The sequence below is a fragment of the Eriocheir sinensis genome, chromosome 35 (genome assembly GCF_024679095.1).
Source record: "Eriocheir sinensis breed Jianghai 21 chromosome 35, ASM2467909v1, whole genome shotgun sequence".
In the NCBI taxonomy this organism is placed as follows: domain Eukaryota; kingdom Metazoa; phylum Arthropoda; class Malacostraca; order Decapoda; family Varunidae; genus Eriocheir; species Eriocheir sinensis.
Genome location: NC_066543.1, coordinates 6,754,733 through 6,777,391, shown reverse-complemented (window position 1 = coordinate 6,777,391; position 22,659 = coordinate 6,754,733). Strand labels below are relative to the sequence as shown.

The window sequence follows — 22,659 nt, the reverse complement described above, 5'->3', positions numbered from 1 at the left end:
CGTGAGTAAAACAAGGGTGAGGTGAGACTCAAAAGGTGTCTGCATGACTAGTGGTGCCAGGGTGGAGGTGAGGGTGTGGGCTAAAGAAAAAGATCTTCAAGTACCTTCTCTCGACTTCCTTTGCGACTCTGTAAGACAAGGTATTTGTGGTTAGATTCTACTTCTAGTGCGTGGAAAAGGATCGTCTACAGAAAGCGTACACATCCATGTGATAGACTGAGACTTGTGCATAGTTTTAAATCTGAGACTTCTCATCAAAACAGGACTATGGGGATCAAAATGTAATCCATAGTGTACTCCAACTAACAACATGCACTGCCACATCTGCACAACGTTCCTCTTCTATTCATAACCGTTCTAGTTGTACTAAAAATAATTTGTACCAAAAAACCTTCATGCAGAAAAAGAGAATCTTCAATACACTATGAGAAATTTACACTTGGCTCATGTTTCAGCCCTAAGGTCATGTGGCAGAAATGCTTACATTCCACAAAGCTCATGTTCGCATAACCCCAAGCCACACACATGACACACATACACAATCTGCAACTCAACGATCGGTAATTAATCCACGTAAGGAGGATGTAAAAGCTTGGTGCTGCATCACTGCTCTGGTGCAAGGCTTTCGTGAAACACAATTGTCCCCTCACAAGAAGGATAAAGAAAGAGAAAGAGAAAAAGAAACAAAAAGCTTCGTGCTTATCTCACTGCAGCAAACTCGTGCCCGAAACCCTGTATGGACTTTGATAACAAGGATATGAAGGATGCTGGAAGGCCACCACACCCACTGGGCTTGAGGCCGGGCACCCATATGTCCGTGATTCGAGACTCGTGTCCGCGTCAGCATCAGTAAAGAAAAATTATATGTAAAAATGTCAAGAAGCATCCACTCATCCTACAGCAGCTACGCCTATGGTAGTATTTGTGCAATTTTCCTTCCTTTTAGTAGCAACATGCCTCAACAGTTCAGTAAGTTGAGTTAAAATCAAATGTGATGCACACTAAAGACTATGCCAAGGCTATGGAATCGGACTCACACGCGGACGCAAATTACGAGTCACAGATATAATGGCTACCGGGTCTAGTCGTGAACAAAACAATCTTACTATAGGACCCCAAACAAGAAGCAAACATCAATTCCATCTTTTCTTTCGATTATAATATGCCCTTATTGCCCTTGTTACTTATCTCGCCTTCCAGCCTCCACTCACCCCACCCACACCCCGCCAACAGACTCCCCTTAACTCACCAACATCCCCCTCCACCCCCCTGCCCTCCGCCTCCACCCACCTGCAGGGAAAAGCGGCGGTGCGTTGCCTTCCTGCCGCCCCGCCGCTTGGAGATGTGTGGGTTGTCCTTCCTCATCGTCTTGGTGCGCAGAATCTCCAGCTGCGTGTAGACCCGCTTCAACTCCGCCTGAGGGAAGGGAAGGGACGGAGTTATTAAAAGAAGGAAGCAAGGAAGGAAGGAAGGAAGGGAGGGAGGAAAGAAGGAAGTAAGTAAGGAAGGAAGGAAGGAAGGAAGGAAAGAAGGAAGCAAGGATGGAAGGAAGGAAGGAAAGCAGGAAGGAAGGAAGGAAGTAAAGCAGGAAGTAAGTAAGGAAGGAAGGAAGAGAGGAAGGAAGGAAAGAATGAATGAATGAAGGAAGGAAGGAATGAAGAAAGAAAGGAAGCAAGGAAGGAAGCAAGGAAGAAAGAAAGAAAGGAAGAAAGGAAGGAGGCGTTGGTTTTGGGTAAAGGATCGGGAACGAAATTAGGAAAGAAAGGAAGAAAGAAAGAAAGGAAGGAAGGAAGGAGGCGTTGGTTTTGGGTAAAGAAGAACCGAAGCAAAGGTAGGGAGGCTTGGTATTGGGCATAGGAGGAGCGAAGCAAAGGAAGAAGGAGTTGATATAGGATAATAAAAGGAAAAGAGTGGAAAAGGAAAGTGTTGGTTTTGAGTAAAGGAGGAACGAAACCAGGGAAGGACGGGTTGGCGTTGGTTGGAAGAAGACCGAATCATAAAAGGAAGTGTTGATGTTAAAAAAGAACCAAATAAAGGAAGGAAGCGTTGGTGTAGGTGGAAAAAGAGATACATCAGAGAAAGGAGTGTTGGTGTTCGGTAAAGGAGGAGCGAAATTACAGGAGGGAGAGTTGGCGTTGAAGAGGAACCGAATAACATGATGAAAAGAAGTATTAGTGCGTGGAATAATGGTGAGGGTTCTGTATATAGTTGTGGCAATGGGAGAGTACAAAAGAAATAAAAGATGGGAGGAAAGGGAAGGGGGCAACAGGAAGCGAGGGAGAGAAGTACTAAAGAAAGGAGAATGACATGGATGGTGGTGGTGCGGGCTGGAACAAAAATAGCACACCGAGGAAGAGAAGGGGCGCGACGCAACGTTGTCAAATTATCGTACTCAGAACATCGCAATTATCAGCTCTAGGGCCCGAAACTTTTCTACCCATACAGATAACGAAATTCCAGTTAAGGTTATCGTTAAAATCATTACTTATTGTTGTCCGTTTGCGATAGCTGTGAGTCAGAAACCGGAAAATACGATGTGCTGAGTGGCTGAGTACGATAATTTGGTAACGCTGGCGCGACGAGGCAGGCGATCAGTGTCTCATCTGTAATGGACCGTAGTGGCTATACAGGCAGTGAACCGTCAAAGCAGTACTTTCCACAGAACTCGTTATATAATAGAGTGCGTCTGAGGCTGCCTTCAGGATAAAAGCCTGCCTTGGTGCCGCCACCGCTCTAAGCCAACGACTGCACACACTTTACTCCTACCTAATTTCCTGACTCTACTATTTGACATGGAGAAAAAACTGAAATCGGGTAGGAGTGAAGTGTGTGCAATCATCGGCTTGGGGCGACGGCGGCATCACGGTCGTGTATCCCTGAGACAGCCTCAGACGCACTCTAGTCTATTACTTGAACTCTACTGAAAATTCAGCTTGGAGTTGAGTGGCCACATGTGGCGCTGCCTGTATAGCCAATACGGTCCATTACATGACTTGAGAACATCACTGCAGCAAGGAAAATAATGATCACAAGTTAACTTTATACTAATCGTTACAAATTCCGCTTAGGGAGCAAAATATAGGAGCAAAATATAATGTTCCCGGTAATGTAGTGCAGGCGAGGCACCCAACAGCTCAATGACCCTTTTCATTTCTATGCTAATTGCAGTAGGAGTGAGCACCCGTGCGACCGTAATTAATTAGTGTTGGGAACAAGGTCATTCACTAATTAGCAGAAGTGTGTCGCTGTCAAGTATCCGGAAGCTCTTAATGGACTTACGGCCATTGTCGTGTTCAGTTTGATTGGGGGGTAACTTCTGCAAGATGACACAAGTTTTCGGAATTCGATGATAAAATTGATAAAATGCATCAGACAGTACGAAGTTGAATGTAATAAAATGCACAAATAGGTAAGAACACACACACACACACACACACAGAAAACAACAACCATACGAAGAGGATAAGTGAATATGAATTACTATTTTATTATTTAAATCTATGGAGATACAAGACACTAAACATTAACGAATTTATAGTTCTGAAAATACGGATCTCTCTCTCTCTCTCTCTCTCTCTCTCTCTCTCTCTTGCTTACCCTGATCTCCTCGGGGTCCATCTGGCTAAGGTTGATGTCGGAGGCCTCGAGGTCCCCGTTGGTGAGGGCGTCGCAGAAGCGTGGCTCGTGGCCCGCCTCGGTAGTGGAGTAGGTGCGTCGAGGCAACTCCCGCCCGCCGCCGCCGCCCGCGCACCACAGCTGGGGAAGGAGTGCTGGTTGAGGGCGAGGCAGGCATTGGTGGAAGGTTGAAGGATGGCGAAGGGAGGGAAAATTTAAAGGATGAGAGGAAAAAGTTGAGATTCAAAAGTTAAATGAAGGATATAACAGCGAGGCGGGTTGAAAAAATGAAGCGAAAAGAAAAAGAAGAGCAAGGAGGAATGAGGAACGAACTGAGAAGGAAAAACAAGAGTCAGCCAATGGTGGAAGGCTGAAGGATGGCGAAGGGAGGGGGAAGTTAAAGGATGAGAGGAAAAAGTTGAGATTGAAAAGTTAAATGAAGGATACAACAGCGAGGAGGGCTGAAAAATGAAGCTACTCTTTACTGTTCTCTATTATGGGAGCGGCGAGTAGCGGGCTTTTTTTGTACTCTTTTTGTTGCCCTTGAGCCGTGTCCTTTGATGTGAAAAAAAAAAAAGAGCAAGGAGGAATGGAGAAAGAAGTGAAAAGAAAAAAAAAGAGAAGTGAGGAAGGGGAAGGATTGTGAAGGGAGGGAAACGAAAAAAAAAAGGTTGAGATGAAGAACTTAAGATTGGAAAGTTGAACGAGGAAAATAATAATAGCGAGGAGGGTTGAAAAATGAGGTGAGAAGAAAGAGATAAGAAGTGAGGAAGGGGCAGGATGGTGAAGGGAGGGAAACGAAAAAAGAGGAGGGTTGAAAAATGAAGTGAGAAGAAAAGAGACAGAAGTGAGGAAGGGGGAGGATTGTGAAGTGAGGGAAACGAAAAAAAAAAGAAAAAGCCGAGATGAAGAACTTAAGATTGGAAAGTTAAATGAGGAAAATAATAATAGCGAGGAGGGTTGAAAACTGAAATGAGAAGAAAGAAATGAGAAGTGAGGAAGGGGCAGGATGGTGAAGGGAGGAAAATGAAAAAAAAAGTTGAGATGAAGAACTTAAGATTGGAAAGTTGAACGAGGAAAATAATAATAGCGAGGAGGGTTGAAAACTTAAGTAAGAAGAAAGAGATGAAAAGAAAGAGATGAATAGATAGATGGTAAAGACAGGGAGAAGAAAAAGAGGTTGTGATGTAGCTGAGATTGAAAAGTTAAATGAGGGAAATATGAGCATGGCGGGTTGAAGAATAAAGAGAAAGGAAAAAGGAGAGCAAGAAGGAATGAAGAATAAATTGAGAAGAAAAGAAAGGAAATGAACGGAAGGAAGGTGAGGACGGTTAAGGGAGGGAGATGAAGAGGTAATTAAGATGGAAAAGCTTAATGAAGAAAATAATAACAAGGAGTCTTGAAAAACTAAATGAAAATAAAATAAAGACAAGTTAGATGAATGGAAGGAAGATGAGGGATAATGACGTCAGGAGGAAGAAAAAAGGGTTGTTATGAAGTAGGTAATTATGATCGAAAAGTTAAATGAAGAAAATAACAGCGGAGTCTTGAAAAAACTAAATGAAAAGAAAACGAAGACAAGTGAGATGAGTGCAAGGAAGGTGAGGGATAATGACGTCAGGAGGAAGAAAAAAGGGTTGTTATGAAGTAGGTAATTATGATCGAAAAGTTTAATGAAGAAAATAATAACAAGGAGGGTTGAAAAATGAATTGAGTGAGAGGAAGAAAAAAGATAAAAAAGAAAGGTGAGATGGAGAGAAGAATAAATAAGGGTGAGATGAAGAAAGATAAGATGACGAAAGAGAAGATGAAGAGAAAGGGAAGATAGAGACAAAATGAGACACGAAAGGCGAGGGACGAGAGAGGGAGAGGAAAGAGAGATAAGGCAGACGGGCGACGATTGGGACGACGATTGGGAGAGAAAAAAAAACCCCACCATAAAAAGAAGAAAGACAAATAAGAGCAAATAAAAAAGAAATCAAAATAAAATGAGTGGAAAGGAAAAACGTGAGAAAAGCAAGACGTAAAAAGAAATGAACACACACCAGAAAAAGAAGAAAGACAAATAAGAGAGCAAATAAAAAAGAAATCAAAATAGAATGAGTGAAAAGGAGAACCGTGACAAAGGTGAGATGAAAAAAGAGATGAGATGAAGAAGAAAAATAGAGGAACGTGAGATGAAAGACGAAATATAAAGAAAACATGAGAAAAGTGAGATTGAAAAAAGAGATGAAATGGAGAAGAGAAAGAGGATCGTGAGATGAAAGACGAAATATAAAGAAAACGTGAGAAAAGTGAGATGAAAAAAGAGATGAGATGAAGAAGAGAAAGAGGATCGTGAGATGAAAGACGAAATATAAAGAAAACAAAAGAGAATTAGGAGGAAGGAGAAACGTGAGAAGAGTGAGATGTAAAAAGAGATGAAATGGAGAAGAGAAAGAAGATCGTGAGATGAAAGATGAAATATAAAAAATAAATAGAATGAGGAGGAGATGTCAAAAGAGATAGAGAAAGAAATAGAGAAAGGTGAGATGAGAGATTAAAGGCGAGGGACGATGAAGGGAGAAGAAAAAAAGAAGAAAAAGAAAGGCAGGGAACTAAACTTAACGAGCTGAGGGAACGGCCATAAAGGGAAGCAAGGTAATTGGAAAAGAAGAGCGAAGCAAGCAAATTTAAAAACGGTAAAAAAAAGACGAGAAAAGACAAAATTACAGAAAAAAAGGAGTTCGTTCGAGGCAACAAATAGATGAAGGAAGGAAAGAAGGAGGATAGATAGAAGCAGAAAAGCAAAACAAGCAAATTTAAAAACGGTGCGTTGGGATTAAGGTAAAAAAAGACGAGAAAAGACAAAATTACAGAAAAAAAGGAGTTCGTTCGAGGCAACAAACAGATGCAGAAAGGAAAGAAGGAGGATAGATAGAAGCAGAAAAGCGAAGCAAGCAAATTTAAAAACGGTGCGTGGGGATTAAGGAAAAAAAAGACGAGAAAAGACAAAATTACAGAAAAAAAGGAGTTCGTTCGAGGCAAAAAATAAATGAAAGAAGGAAAGAGGGAGGATAGATAGAAGCAGAAAAGCGAAGCAAGCAAATTTAAAAACGGTGCGTTGGGATTAAGGTAAAAAAAGACGAGAAAAGACAAAATTATAGAAAAAAGGAGTTCGGCCGAGGCAACAAAGAGATGAAGGAAGGAAAGAAGGAGGATAGACACCAGCAGAAGAGCAAAGTAAGAAAATTTAAAAACGGTGCGTGGGGATTAAGAAAAAAAAAGAAAGGACAAAATTATAGAAAAAAGGAGTTCGGTCGAGGCAACAAATAGATAAAGGAAGGAAAGAAGGAGGATAGACACCAGCAGAAGAGCAAAGTAAGAAAATTTAAAAACGGTGCGTGGGGATTAAGGTAAAAAAAAAAAAAAAAAAAAAAAAAGTTTAAGTCGTAGGAAGGAAGATATACAGTGGAAGGAAGGCGACTACGGCGTGTACCAGTGAGCGGGATGGAGGAGTGAAGATACTAGGGTCCATATTTTCAGACGCTCCCGCCTCTCACGGCAACAATCTCCAAAGGCCGAAATGGAGACGAGTCTGGTTCTCATGAGTGTTTCTTCACGTTCATAGTACAGAAGCATTGTTAAACTACCACCAGGGTCATAAAACTACCCATGGAAATGCCCACAACTCTTACGAAAGCCTTGTAAAATGTATGTACTTGGGCGGCGAAATGTTTATGAATACGGGTCAAAACTCACTCTTTATTAATTATATCTGTGTCTATCTACCTAACAATATGCCTATCAATGTTCTTTTTATCCTATCTTCCTTTATCTTTTTCCCCTCTCTTATTGCAGCAGTCAAGGCCGTTCAGGTGTATCTATCCACCTATCGCTCTGGGGCATATTCTCAAACCCTTCGGCACCCCAGCATACATATTGGACACGCTTTTCGTAGGAATTTTGGTCATTTCCAGTCGTAGTTTACTCTTATTGCAGCAGTCGAGGCCGTTCAGGTGTATCTCTCTACCTATCGCTCTGGGGCATATTCTCAAACCCTTCGGCACCCTAGCATACATATCTGACACGCTTTTCGTAGGAACTTTGGTCATTTCCAGGCGTAGTTTAATGTCCCTGGTGGTAGTTTAACCCTTCTGCTATGCTGTGATTGTGAAAGAGCACTCATGAACACCCGATTAATGTGAGAGGTGGAAGCGTCTGAGAATACCAGCCCTGTTCTTTTTCCTATCCTACAACTTAATAGGGGTGTTCAGGTCAGTGTGCGTCGTATTAACTGTTTGTCGCGCTCATCTAAACGCATAAAAGAGCATCTGCTGAAGGCACGGACAGGGTCTACACCAACGTTGCCAGATTGTCGTACTCAGCCTTCTATGTTCGCCGATTTCCGACCCCAAAACTGCCTCCTCGACCCCAATAACTGCCTTCATATATAGTTATCGTTAAAATGGTTAATTATTGGTGTTTTTTGGCAATAGCTATGGCTCAGAAACCGGTAAATACGAGGCTCTGAGTACGATAATTTGGCAACGCTAGGTCACTCTACACGTGGCGGTAATGAAGGCCGGCCCGTGTTGACGCAGTTAATTAAAAAGAGAGTCGCCTGCCTTCCTTGCTTCGTTTGCTTGCCGTCTCGCCTCTCGGGGCTGCGGGATCCAACAACATTCTGCAAACTTTTATTCATTCAACCCAATTTTAAATCAGCCATTGCCCTCACCACCTGTTTTTACGCCTCTTGACATTTCTAAGAGCCGTGTGCCCCCTCCCTCCTGTGTTCCCCCCTCCCTCTTCCGTGTGGCCCCCCTCCCCCCCATCATCTAGTATTAGTGACCCATCTCTTGAGGAGGCGACGCAGTGAGTAGCCCCTCTCGACCCTGCACACGGCTTCTTCTTTTTCTTCTTGATATTATAAAAGACAAAATAAAAGGATTGAGAACTCTATAAGCGACGAGAGAGAAGGAGAAAGAGGACGAGAGAATATAGAAGATTATAGAAATGGCGGGATTGAGAGGCAGGGTAATAAATGTCTCAAAATACACAAAACCCACAAACGAATATGAGAACACGAAGTAAAAACAAAAATTCATGAGCATAAAAAAAAAATCAGTGGAAAAACATTATTATTCCTGCGTGTTTGATGTGAACGTCCACACTCCACACACACACACACACACATCAATGGGCTTCGTTCCGGCTGCACGCTGTTATCGTTCTGTTGTTTTTCGGGCAGGTTTGTTGCGTAGGAGCTATGGGCTTGTTTGCAGTCCGCTGTCTGGTTTTTCCTCTCGTGTACAATAATGATACTCGTCTTAGCACCAGTCATTTGGGAACGAGGATGATAGGGTGAAGTAGGGTGAAGGGCGAGGGTGAGGTGAGGTGAGGTGAAGGTAAAGACAGGTGGGGAGAGGTGAGAGAAGTGAAAAGTATGAACAGGACTACCAGCGTGATAGCAACAGTCACCTTGGGCACGAGGAGGAAGAGGAGGGAGGGAAGGGAGAGGAGGGAGAGGTGAAGGTAAAGCGACAGGAGACGAGAGGCGAGGAAAGTGCAAAATGTCAATAGGAATAATAGCGTGTTAGAAAGTCACCTTGGGCACGAGGAGGAGGAGGAGGGAAAGGAGGGAGAGGAGGGTGAGGAGGGAAAGGAGGGAGAGGAGGGTGAGGAGGGAAAGGTGAAGGTAAAGCGACAGGAGACGAGAGGCGAGGAAAGTGCAAAATGTCAATAGGAATAATAGCGTGTTAACAAGTCACCTTGGGCACGAGGAGGAGGAGGAGGGAAAGGAGGGAAAGGTGAAGGTAAAGCGACAGGAGAGGAGAGGCGAGGGAAGTGCAAAATAAAAGGAATAATAACGTGTTAACAATAGTCACCTTGGGCACGAGGAGGAGGAGGAGGGAGAGCGTCACGGTGAGGTGCGTGCGGGCGAAGTAGGCGAGGAAGGCGTGGTCGGGGTGGGCGCGCAGCCAGAGGACGTGGCGGCCAGCGTAGAGCACGGTGGAGGCGAGCAGCTCGAGGAGGAGGGCGGCGGTGAGGCCCCGGCGCTCGCACAGCTCACCCACCTCGCCCGAGTCCCCCGCCGCCTTGCTGAGCTGCCACGCCAGGTACAGCCCGAACGACACGAAGATCAGCTCACCTGCGGGGGGCCACGGCGGGGGTGAGTACACACACACACACACACACACACACACACACACACACATATTGTTACAGATGTATTATGTAGAATGACTTGAATATATTTTATCTTCATAATTAATGTTTATTTACATAGATAATTACATTTGAATAGTTTTGTTTTTCCATACTATGTAGTTAAAGTTAATCCGTTTCGTATTCATGTTGTCAAGAATTATATTATCTGACTGTCCATCATGGAGCTTCGGCTTGATGGACCGTGGCTGTATATATTTACATTTTATAAGTACGTATAACTTATGTATACCTTTTCTTACGGCAATAAATTTACTTTACTTACTTACACACACACACACACACACACACACACACACACACACACACACTGGAAAATTACGTCTTTGATACACTCGTTCTTTTTATTAAACAGTATGTTGTAAGCAAGAGATAACAAGCAGTGTGGCACGTGCGGGCGAGGGAGGTGTGACCGTTTACAGCTGTCGCCTCCCCGCTTGGTGCAGAGTTAACGACGCGGACTCTGCCTGTCGGTGGGGTGAGGTTCATCGCTGTCTCATCACTGGCCAGGTGCCTCAAGGAATGTTCTGTCAACGAGTGAGGCGCCAGTGAGGTATCTGCGGGTGTGAGCAGCAAGCAGTGTGATGCAAAGTATGGCCCACTATTGCAAGAGCTTCCCTTGAGTTTTAAAGGTAAGGGAGTTTTTTTTTTCTTTTTTTTTTTTAACCCGTCCGCTGCGATTGACACGGATTTCGCCTTCACTGGTAGCCTGGTAACACATACTCCCAGGTCTTTCTCTGCCTCTGTGGTGGATAGTGGAGTGTTTCCCATGTCGTATTGGTATGCTGGATATCCCATCCCAATGTGCATAACTTTACATTTTTCTTCATTGAATTGTAGCAGCCACTTTTTGTTCCATTTTTGTAGCTTGGTGATGTCTTCTGGTAGGAAATCCGCAGTCAAGGGGTTAAAGGTCACAACCTGATGTTAACTGCATAATAGTATGGTTCACTAAGGGTTGAACTTTTGGATAGTAGTAAGGGCCGGTAAAAAATATGAGCCACCGCACTAATGGCCCGTCACTTCGTAAAAGTAGACAAGGGAACGCTGTCAGTGGGAGCGTACAGCACATCATTTTCACTAATACGTTCTCAGCAATGTTTTCGTTTTATGTTACGCTTTTAAGTTTAATCAAACGTTTCAGTCTTGAGCTATATTTCTCTTTTCTTGACAGAGGCAAGGACGCTTCCTTATCGTGCTTGTTAAAAAGATGGTGGTCTCACGCGCCGACGAGTAGGCTACCGCAATGATCTTACTTCACATTATACTTTCTTTCAAAAATTATTGCAGAATTTGTCGGGAATTTATCAGAAAGGAAAACTACAGCCATAGAAGACATCTCTCTCTCTCTCTCTCTCTCTCTCTCTCTCTCTCTCTCTCTCTCTCTCTCTCTCTCTCTCTCTCTCTCTCTCTCTCTCTCTCTCTCTCTCTCTCTCTCTCTCTCACCTGCCTCCGTGACGTACTCCCACCACATGGACTTGCAGGTGGTGAAGGCGAGCCCCTCAGGTGAGCGCCCAAGGGCCAGCAGCGAGTGTCCCTCCGTGGCCAGGTGCGCCATGAGGGCAGACCAGGCCGCCAGGTAGCCCGTCACGAAGGACACCAGCCCCGCCAGGTACTTGAGGAGATCGCGGTCCCTGATGACGTAGCGGTGCGCCTTCCTCGTGCGGTGGTCGACTAAGCTCCTGCAATGGGGGTCAGAGAAGGGGGTTACCGGTGATGACTCTAGTGGTTGTTCCTCCTCCTTCTCCGCCTTCTCTCTCTAGATCTCCTGCACCTCCTTTTTCTCCTCCTCTTCCTCCATCTCCTACTCTTTTTCCTGCAATGGGGGTCAGAGAAGGTGGTTACCGGTGATGACTCTAGTGATTGTTCCTCCTCCACCTCCTTCTTCTCTCTCTAGATCTTCTCCACCTCCTTTTTCTCCTCTCTCTAGATCTCCTCCTCCTCCTTTTTCTCCTCCTCCTCGTCCTCCATCTCCTACTCTTTTTCCTGCAATGGTGATCGGAGAAGGTGGTTACTGATGATGCCTCTAGTGATTACTCCAATTACTCCTCCTCCTCTTCCTTCTTTTCTTTCTCCTCCTCCTCCTCCTCTTCCTCCTCCTTGTACTCTTTCCTGTAATGGTGATCGAAGGAGGTGGTGATTGGTGATAACTCTAAGTGGCTGTCCCGACTACTTTTCCTCCTCCTTCTCTTTCTTTTCCCTCTACTAGATTTCCTCCTCCTTTTTCTCCTTCTAGTTCTCCTTCTCCTCCTCTCCCTCTTTCTCCTGTGATGATGATTGAAGGTGGTGATTAGTGATGACCCTAGCGATTCTTCAGATTACTTCCTCCCTCCTTCTTTTCTTTCTTTTTCTTCTAGTTCTCCTTCTCGTCCTGCGATACTCTTTCCTTCAAAATGGTGACCCAAGAATGAGGTATTTGTTGATTTTTTTTTTTACAGCAGAGACAGTGCAAGGGCGTAAAAAAAGAAAGAAAACAACAATGAAAAAAAAAATGCCCGCTACTTGCTTACTGCCCCTCCTCCTTCTTCTACTTCTACTCCTCCTCTTCCTCCTCCTCCTCCTCCTTCTGCTTCTCCTCTTCGTCTTCCTTCTCCTACTCTTTTTCCTATAATGGTGATCAGTGATGACTTTAATGATTGCCCCGACTACTTCTCCTCCTTCTTCTCCTTCTTATTCTCCTCCTCCTCCTTCTCCTCCTCTTCCTTTAACTCTTTCTCCCAAAATGGTGTCCAGAGAATGAAGGGATTGGTGATAACTCTCTACTCTCTGTCCCTACTACGTCTAACCTCCTCCTTCTTCTCCCCCTCCTCCTCCTCCTCCTCCTTCTCCTAGACCTATCTCCTCCTAACTCTCCCTGCCTTCCTCCATAACACTTCTAATTTCCTCCCAATCTTTCCGCTTCAGTCCTCCCTCAATCCTCTCTCCATCACTCAATCAAGCCACGTTCTGCCTTTGTTCCTCCTCCTCCTCCTCCTCTTCCTCATTCGTTTTCCCCTGCGTCCTTAACTACCTATCAATACTTCTTTCCTCCCGCCCCTCCCGTCCAGCTCATTACAACTCTATTAATGCCTTCCCTCCCTCTCTTCCTCCCTCCCTCCTTCCTTCCTTCTCTTCTTTCCTACCACCCTCCTTCTCTCCATCTCATTCAGTTCATCTCTGTCGAGTTTCTCTCTCTCTCTCTCTCTCTCTCTCTCTCTCTCTCTCTCTCTCTCTCTCTCTCTCTCTCTCTCTCTCTCTCTCTCTCTCTCTCTCTCTCTCTCTCTCTCTCTCTCTCTCTCTCTAACTCTCTCTCTCTATTTTTTTCTCCCTCTCTTTTCTTCCCTTTCCCTTTCTCTTTATTTCTCCCTTTTCTATCTCTCCCTTTCCCTCCAGTGTTAACCAATATTTTTTTCTTGTTCTCCATTCCTGTCCTCTCTCTCTCTCTCTCTCTCTCTCTCTCTCTCTCTCTCTCTCTCTCTCTCTCTCTCTCTCTCTCTCTCTCTCTCTCTCTCTCTCTCTCTCTCTCTCTCTCTCTCTCTCTCTCTCTCTCTCTCTCTCTCTCTCTCTTCATTTCCTGCCTCCATATATCTTTAATGCTCTTCTTACTTTTCATTTCTCTTTTTCCTTTTCTTCTTCCTTTTCTTTTTATATCCTCCTTCTCTCTTCTCTCTCAGTTTTCTCCCTTCTCTTTCTTCCTCTTTACGTCTCCTACTCCTCTCACTATTTACTCCTTTTCTTTTGTTCTCGTCCATTCATCTCTTTCTCCTCTCTGCCTCCAATTATTCTCTTCCATTCTTCACGATTTTTTCTCGTTCCAGTTTTTCTCATCCTCATTTCCCTTCCCTTCCGTCTGTCATTTTGTTTCCCTCCCTCCCTCGCTTCCTCCCTCCCCGCCTCCCTCCCTTTCCAATCGATTTCCCTTCAACGTTCTACTCTCTCCTTTCAGTTTGAGTTTACCTAGAAAATAAAAACACGCTAACGCTTCCCATTCATTACTATTTTTTTTCCTGGGACTCACAAACGACAGCTTTCTAGGCATCCCGACCCAATTAGGTTCGGTAATGTCTTTAGGGGTTGTGTAAGGTTAGGTGAGGTTAGGTTAAGTGGGGTGAGGTTAGGTGGGGTTAGATTAGATGAGGCGGTTAGGTTAGGTTAGGTTAGGTTAATTCAGGTTTGGTTAGGTGGGGTCAGGTTAGGTGGGGTGAGGTTAGATTAGGTGAGGCGGTGAAGTTAATGGAAAAGGGTAGATAATTCTTTTGTTCTTTTGGGTTGGGTAAGAGGTAGTGTAAAGTGAGGTAAGGTAAGGTAAGATAAGGTAAGGTAAGGCGAGGTGAGATGAGGTGAAGTTAAAAGGGTAGGTAAATGTTCTGTACTGGGTTAGCTGAGAAAAAGTAAGGTAAGGTAAGGTAAGGTAAGGTAAGGTAAGGTAAGGTGAGGTGAGGTGAGAAGAGTAGGTAAGTGTTTCTTGGGTTAGGTAAGAGGAGGTAAAGTAAGGTAAGGTAAGGTAAGGTAAAGTAAGATTGAGATGAGAAGAGTAGGTAAGTGTTTCTTGGGTTAGGTAAGAGGAGGTAAGGTAAGGTAAGGTAAGGTAAGGTAAGGTAAGGTAAGGTAAGATTGAGATGAGAAGGGTAGGTAAAGTCCTTTTGGGGTTAGGTTAGAGGAGGTAAGATAAGGTAAGGCCATTTAAGGTTAGATAATGTGAAAGGATAAGGTAAAGTAAGGCAGGGTAGGGAAGGGTAGCTTAGGGAGGGATCACGTAAGGTTAGGTAGATAATGTGATAGAAAAAGGTAAGGTAAGCTAAGGTAAGGTAGGGTAGGGAGGGATGAGGTAAGGTGAGGCAGATTTGGGATAATTTGGTAAGCTTTAGTAATAGCTTTTGTGGGGAAGAGTGGGCGGGGAACTGTCTTTTGTGGGGAAGTGTGGGCGGGGAGCTGTCTTTTGTGGGGAAGTGTGGGCGGGGAGCTGTCTTTTGTGGGGAAGTGTGGGCGGGGAGCTGTCTTTTGTGGGGAAGGATGGGCGGGGAGCTGTCTTTTGTGGGGAAGTGTGGGCGGGGAGCTGTCTTTGTGGGGAAGTGTGGGCAGGGAACTGTCTTTGTGGGGAAGTGTGAGCAGGGAGCTGTCTTTGTGGGGATGTGTGGGCGGGAGCTGTCTTTTGTGGGGAAGTGGGCGGGCAACGGTCTTTTGTGGGGAAGTGTGGGCGGGGAGCTGTCTTTTGTGGGGAAGTGTGGGCGGGGAACTGTCTTTTGTGGGGAAGTGTGGGCGGGGAGCTGTCTTTTGTGGGGAAGTGTGGGCGGGGAACTGTCTGTTGTGGGGAAGTGTGGGCAGGGAGCTGTCTTTTGTGGGGAAGTGTGGGCGGGGAGCTGTCTTTGGGGGGGAAGAGTGGGCGGGGAACTGTCTTTTGTGGGGAAGTGTGGGCGGGGAACTGTCTTTTGTGGGGAAGTGTGGGCGGGGAGCTGTCTTTTGTGGGGAAGTGTGGGCGGGGAGCTGTCTTTTGTGGGGAAGTGTGGGCGGGGAGCTGTCTTTTGTGGGGAAGAGTGGGCGGGGAACTGTCTTTTGTGGGGAAGTGTGGGCGGGGAACTGTCTTTTGTGGGGAAGTGTGGGCGGGGAGCTGTCTTTTGTGGGGAAGAGTGGGCGGGGAGCTGTCTTTTGTGGGGAAGTGTGGGCGGGGAACTGTCTTTTGTGGGGAAGTGTGGGCGGGGAACTGTCTGTTGTGGGGAAGTGTGGGGAGCTGTCTTTGTGGGGAAGTGTGGGCGGGGAAGCTGTCTTTGTGGGGAAGTGTGGGCGGGGAACTGTCTTGTGGGGAAGTGTGGGCGGGGAACTGTCTGTTGTGGGGAAGTGTGGGCGGGAACTGTCTTTTGTGGAGAAGTGTGGGCGGGGAACTGTCTGTTGTGGGGAAGTGTGGGCGGGGAACTGTCTGTTGTGGGGAAGTGTGGGCGGGGAACTGTCTGTTGTGGGGAAGTGTGGGCGGGGAACTGTCTGTTGTGGGGAAGTGTGGGAGGGGAACTGTCTGTTGTGGGGAAGTGGGGGCGGGGAACTGTCTGTTGTGGGGAAGTGTGGGCAGGGAGCTGTCTGTTGTGGGAAGTGTGGGCGGGGAACTGTCTGTTGTGGAGAAGTGTGGGCGGGGAACTGTCTGTTGTGGGGAAGTGTGGGCGGGGAACTGTCTGTTGTGGGGAAGTGTGGGCGGGGAACTGTCTTTTGTGGAGAAGTGTGGGCGGGGAACTGTCTGTTGTGGGGAAGTGTGGGCGGGGAACTGTCTTTTGTGGAGAAGTGTGGGCGGGGAACTGTCTTTTGTGGGGAAGTGTGGGCGGGGACCTGTCTTTTGTGGGGAAGTGTGGGCGGGGAACTGTCTGTTGTGGGGAAGTGTGGGCGGGGAACTGTCTTTTGTGGGGAAGTGTGGGCGGGGAACTGTCTGTTGTGGGGAAGTGTGGGCGGGGAACTGTCTTTTGTGGGGAAGTGTGGGCGGGGAACTGTCTGTTGTGGGGAAGTGTGGGCGGGGAACTGTCTGTTGTGGGGAAGTGGGCAGGGAACTGTCTGTTGTGGGGAAGTGTGGGCAGAACAGTCTGTTGTGGGGAAGTGTGGGCGGGGAACTGTCTGTTGTGGGGAAGTGTGGGCGGGGAACTGTCTGTTGTGGGGAAGTGTGGGCGGGGAACTGTCTTTTGTGGGGAAGTGTGGGCGGGGAACTGTCTTTTGTGGGGAAGTGTGGGCGGGGAACTGTCTGTTGTGGGGAAGTGTGGGCGGGGAACTGTCTTTTGTGGGGAGGTGTGGGCGGGGGACAGACACACAACATCCACCCCACCTTCTCTCTGTCTCACTCTCCCCTCACCTCTGTCCTCCTTCCTCCACCACCACCCTCCCCTTCCCTCTCCCCTCCCCCTCGTCCCCCCTCCCTCCCTCCTTGCTGTCACATAAAAGGAGAAAAACAAATCGAAAACTTGTCTGCTGGAAATATTGAGGAACTTGATTTGAAGGCGAGCTGTTTGTTTGTGATCCGTCCTCTTCAACGGTGATTTATTTTTGCTTTTCTTCCTCCCTCCCTCGCTATGCTGATAAGATTTCTCTCTCTCTCTCTCTCTCTCTCTCTCTCTCTCTCTCTCTCTCTCTCTCTCTCTCTCTTATCTATCTGTTTATTCAGTTATCTATCTATCATTTTGTATTTTTTCCCTCATTTCTATCTACTTATCTGTCTGTCTGTCTATGCGTCTGGCTTTCAATTATCTTTCTATTTATTTGTCTATCTGTCTATTTTTTCCCTCCTTCATCTGTTTCTCTTCTCTGCTTATCTCATTATCTACCTGACCATCTCTCGTTCTTTCCTTTATCTGCTTCCTTTATCTTTCTCTCTGCTCATCTATATATCTACCTGATCATATATTACTTTCTCTCTCTACCTCCTTCTCTATCTATCTATCAATTTCGTTCCTTCATCTGCCTCTCTCCCTCTCTCTTTCACTCTGTTTATCTATAGGACCATCTCACTCTCACACTCTTCCTCTCTCTCCCTCTCCCCCCTCTCCTTCCCTCCTCCCCTCACCTGTAGAGCTTGAGAACGATGGCGCCGTAGAAGATCGCAAAGCCGAGCTCCCTGAACCACGGCTCCACCATGCACAGGGTGACGGTGGGCTCGACGAAGCGGAGGAAGATCTGCCGGGACACGAAGAGGGAGGGGTGCTGGTTAGGGCGTAATAGTAGTAGTAGTAGTAGTAGTAGTAGTAGTAGTAGTAGTAGTAGTAGTGGTAGTAGTGATAGAAGGAGGGAGAGGAGGAGGAGGATTGGTTGTAGTAGTAGTAGTAGTAGTAGAAGGAAAAAATCAGCATTCGTGTTCATATATTTTCATTTACTCTGTTTTATCTGTCTATCAATATATAGTCATCGTTCTATCTTCCTATCTATGTATTTATCCATTTATCCGTCTCCTTATCTCTCTATCTATCCATGGGAGTAAGCATCAGATGAAAACTTTTTAGTCCTCCCGCTCCCAGGTGCAACACGCCATGGGAGGAAAGGGGGGCACGAGGGCAGACAGGGGGCAAGGGGGAGTTGGGGGGAGGGGGGGGCTGCTTCACCTGCGCTGCCCTACCTGCTGTGTGTCCGCCGCTCTGCCGCCTCCGTCTTTAAACTAATATATTTAACTTGACGTAGACGGTGATTACATTTATTTTTTAGGTCTAATGTCCATCCTTGTGACGATTATTCTGTGACTTAACGTGGTACCAGCGACGGGCCAAATTTGTGGCTTCACCGTGTACCAGCGACGGGCCAAATTTGTGGCTTCACCGTGTACCAGCGACGGGCCAAATTTGTGGCTTCACCATGTACCAGCGACGGGTCAAACTTGTGGCTTCACCGTGTACCAGCGACGGGCCAAATTTGTGGCTTCACCGTGTACCAGCGACGGGCCAAATTTGTGGCTTCACCGTGTACCAGCGACGGGCCAAATTTGTGGCTTCACCGTGTACCAGCGACGGGCCAAATTTTTGCCATGATATAAACCCCCCAAAATAGATGATGCATAAACTGATCACAAATGCGTTTATATAATATGAAATGGTTTGCGTGAGTGATGATTTTTTTCTCATTATCATCGCTTAGAGGGGCCTTTAAGAAACATGATCCCCGCAGTTAATGAGAAACAATAACTCTAGGGAAGGTGAGTCGCGAAAATAACATAAAACGAAAACTCATGACCTGGTAAAACATTATATTCCGACATTTTGCATCAGGGAATACAAGAGCAACGTTGCGGGACGAATCAAAAGTCCACCGCGTCATGCACCGTGCGGCCGAGGGAGGGAGCAGAGGGGAGTGGAATGGTTCAAGCGTTCATGCAGTTGAGTCCTTTAGGTATCCAACACGTTTTTTTCCCCCCCGAGCAATAAAATGTTTTGTCTTTTTCGAGGACTTAAAGGTGTGGTGGTAACGGACATCCGGGGAAACAAACAAAGGCCTGCGTCGTTGCGTTGGCAGGTGACTGTTGCATGAAAGGCTGACTCTCTGGGGTGTATTACTAGACATTTCGTCGCCCAAGTTCACATATTTGACAAGGCTTTCGTAGGAGTTTTGGGCATTTCCAGGAGTAGTTTTATGACCCTGGTGGTAGTTTGACCCTTCTTCTGTACCATGAACCTAAAGAAACACTCATTAGAACCCGACTGACCCCCTCTTTGGCCTTTAGAAATGGTTGATGTGAGAAGCGAAAGTGTCTTATAATACCATCCTCTCTCTCCTGGCCACTCCTTGTGCTGTGAGGAAGTCTTGTGCGACCACGTCAGAACGTCTTCCCTTGCCGCCGTTGTGTGTGGGCTGCTGAGTTTTAAAGGGGAGATAGAGAACCTTGAAGACCACGCAGAGACAAGAGACCCACAAAACAGGAGAGGTAGAGAACCTTGAAGACCACTAAGGGACATGAGACCCACAAAACACAAGAGATAAAGAATATTGTAAACCACTAAGAGACAAGAAACCCACAAAACAGGAGAGATAGAGAGCCTTTAAGACCACTAAGAAACAAGAGATCCAAAAAACAGGAGAGATAGAGAACCTTGAAGACCACGAAGAGACAAGAGATCCACAAACCAGGAGATAGAGAACCTTGAAGACCACGAAGAGACAAGAGATCCACAAACCAGGAGATAGAGAACCTTGAAGACCACGAAGAGACAAGAGATCCACAAAATACGAAAGATAGACAGAACTTTAAAAAAAACACTAAGAGAAGAGAAACACACAAAACATATGATATAGAAAGAGCTTTAAAGACCCCGAAGAGAGAAGAGACCCATGAAACAGAAGAGATAGAGAACCTTGAAAACAACGAAGAGACAAGACCCCCAACCGTTTCCACAGCTTGGCGACGGCGGACCTTTCATTCATCGACCGTTGGTGCATGAGTAAAGCTGTTCTGAATCTCGAGGTAGTTGGATCACTCCGGCAAAAAAGTATAATAAGAATAGTTGCTTTATATTGACTTGCGTTCCTGCGGCAGCGCCAATCAGTTCACGCAGAAGCTGAATCGTTTCCTTGCATCCCACACCTGACACCATTATTAGACTTAGAACTTTTCAGCCAACCATTGTCTCGTGTGTGTGTGTGGGGAAGGGTACAGTTCATATCAACAGGGCACTTATGTGGGCGCTTGCTAAGATAAAAAGGTCGGTGAACTTTCAATCAGCGAGTGAAGGCAATCAAACAAAGATAAGTTCGGCAACACCGTCTCTCAGCAGCGTGGCGGCGGAGGCGGCTTCGTCCAGGGCCCCCCCAGCGGTTAGCGTGCCTATTGTGCCTGACGCGGACTCTTTGAAGCGTTTAGGCCGCAGGAAACGATTGAAAATAGTAACTTGTTTCTTTACAGCGGGATAAAAGGTTGTGTTGGTTTCGTTTTGCCGCAGACCGAGATTGTCCTTTCACTCCTTTCGCCGTTCGGAGCCTTGCTGAGCGTTGTGAAATAACTAGGAAAAAAAATAATAACGTTTCAAAGATGCATGTGTGTGTGTGTGTGTGTGTGTGTGTGTGTGTGTGTGTGTGTGTGTGTGTGTGTGAGAGAGAGAGAGAGAGAGAGAGAGAGAGAGAGAGAGAGAGAGAGAGAGAGAGAGAGAGAGAGAACAAAGGCCAACACAAACAGAAGAGTAATGAAGTCGAGTATAAATAAGAAAAATGTTGACAAAAAGGAACACAAAGGACACACTCGGAAAAAAAAGAAGAACGGCAAAGGGCTGAAAAAAAGACGGAAGGGGAGAAAAAGGACAAGGAAAGGAAAGCGCTCTGTCGTGAAAACCTTGAGTCAACCGTTAATTACACGTGAGAAAAAGCGGAAAAAAATAATTGAAGAAAAGCGAACATCAAAAGGACACAGGAGAGAACAATGACTTGGCGTGCGTATGATGTTATTAGAAGGTCAATTACGAGGGTGTTCTTCTTTTCTTCTTCTTCTTCTTCTCTTTTTTTCTTTTCATCATTATTTTTGGCTGTCATTGTTTTCATTACTGTTATTGTTATCATTATACTTTTTTCTTTTATTCTCAGCATCCCTAAGACAATAACAAAAACGACAATAACAACAAATAGTACTACTGTAGCGACTACTATTACTACTACTACTACTACTACAGCCAATCCTCCTCCTCCTCCTCTCCCTCCTTCTATTACCACCACTACTACTACTACTACTACTACTACTACTACTACTACTGCTACTCCTTCGCCACTGGAACAGCCTTCCTGCAGAAGTGGTTAGCGCAGAGACCATCAACTCCTTCAAGAAACGCACTGATCGCCACTTTGCTGCATCGGGAGTGAACTGAACGTTCCCAAGAGTAGATACACAAGTGTTTTAATCCTTCCCTGCAAGCCACTCCTATGGCAAACGGATTGATTAATTCACTGAACGCAGGCAGCCTAGTAATGAACCAACAGGCTTTCTGCTGCCTGCTAGTCCATGTTTCCATGTTTACTACTGTTACTACTACTACTTACCGTGCAGTAGATGACGACGGCTCCCAGAAGCACCATCTCCAGCATCGTCCATAGTGACACCGCGATCACCTGTGGAATCATCATCATCATCATCATCTTCACCATCACCTTTAAACTTATCACCCTCATCATCATCATTATCTTCACCATCATCTTTAAACTTATCATCATCGTCATCATCATCATCGTCATCATTATCTTCACCATCACCTTCAAACTTATCCTCCTCCTCCTCATCATTATCTTCACTATCACCTTTAAACTTATCATCATCATCATCATCATCATCATTATCCTCACCATCACCTTTAAACTTATCATCATCATCATCATCATCATCATTATCCTGACCATCACCTTTAAACTTATCATCATCATCACCATTATCCTCACCATCACCTTTAAACTCATCATCATCATCATCATCATTATCATCACCATCACCTTTAAACTCATCATCATCATCATCATTATCCTCACCATCACCTTTAAACTTATCATCATCATCATCATCATTATCATCACCATCACCTTTAAACTCATCATCATCATCATCATTATCCTCACCATCACCTTTAAACTTATCATCCTCATCATCATCATTATCTTCACCATCACCTTCAAACTTATCATCCTCATCATCACCATTATCCTCACCATCACCTTTAAACTTATCATCATCATCACCATTATCTTCACCATCACCTTCAAACTTATCATCCTCATCATCATTATCTTCACTATCACCTTTATCCTTATCATCATCATCATCATCATCATCATCATTTTCACCATCACCTTTATACTTATCATCATCATCATCATTTTCACCATCACCTTTATACTTATCATCATCATCATCATCATCATCGTCATCATCATAATCATCTTCATCGTCCTTATCACCATTATCATTATTATTACCAGTGCTATCATCATCAGTATCGTTTTCACCGTTACTATTATCATCGTAAATGTCACAATCAGTAGAATCATCATCATACCTTACGTTTATTATCACTATCATCACTATCATTCGCCTTCGCGGCTTTCATCACAAATACCATCATTACTCCACCTTCCATCATCATCACCATTACCGCCACAATGCCCCCCATCATTATCACCATCACCACCACCGCCACCACCGTCACTCTCCTTAGACATTTTAAGATTGATGGAGTTACAGATTCAACACCCTTCGCTACTCTCTCTCTCTCTCTCTCTCTCTCTCTCTCTCTCTCTCTCTCTCTCTCTCTCTCTCTCTCTCTCTCTCTCTCTCTCTCTCTTCAATCTTTTTTTTCGTTTATACATTTCTCTGCTGAACGGAAAAACAAAATCATTAACGGAACTATCTCGCTAAACGTAAATTCATTAAACAACTCAAAA

The 22,659-nt window shown here is 45.4% G+C and overlaps 1 protein-coding gene across 2 annotated transcripts in view; it reads right to left on the bottom strand.

Annotated features, from left to right (window-relative positions):
• The window catches only part of LOC127007318 (probable G-protein coupled receptor 158), a 185,512-nt gene that overhangs the window by 7,272 nt on the left and 155,581 nt on the right, over window positions 1–22,659 (bottom strand). Inside the window, exons 6-12 of one of the 2 annotated variants that reach the window (XM_050878123.1) lie at window positions 21,271–21,339; window positions 17,333–17,442; window positions 11,269–11,504; window positions 9,483–9,745; window positions 3,598–3,756; window positions 1,291–1,416; window positions 105–128 (exon numbers count right to left, since the gene is read on the bottom strand). In XM_050878123.1, the coding sequence (XP_050734080.1) occupies window positions 105–128; window positions 1,291–1,416; window positions 3,598–3,756; window positions 9,483–9,745; window positions 11,269–11,504; window positions 17,333–17,442; window positions 21,271–21,339 (987 nt within the window). The remainder of the gene's footprint in view (window positions 1–104; window positions 129–1,290; window positions 1,417–3,597; window positions 3,757–9,482; window positions 9,746–11,268; window positions 11,505–17,332; window positions 17,443–21,270; window positions 21,340–22,659) is intronic. The other variant, XM_050878124.1, reaches the window with a different exon arrangement.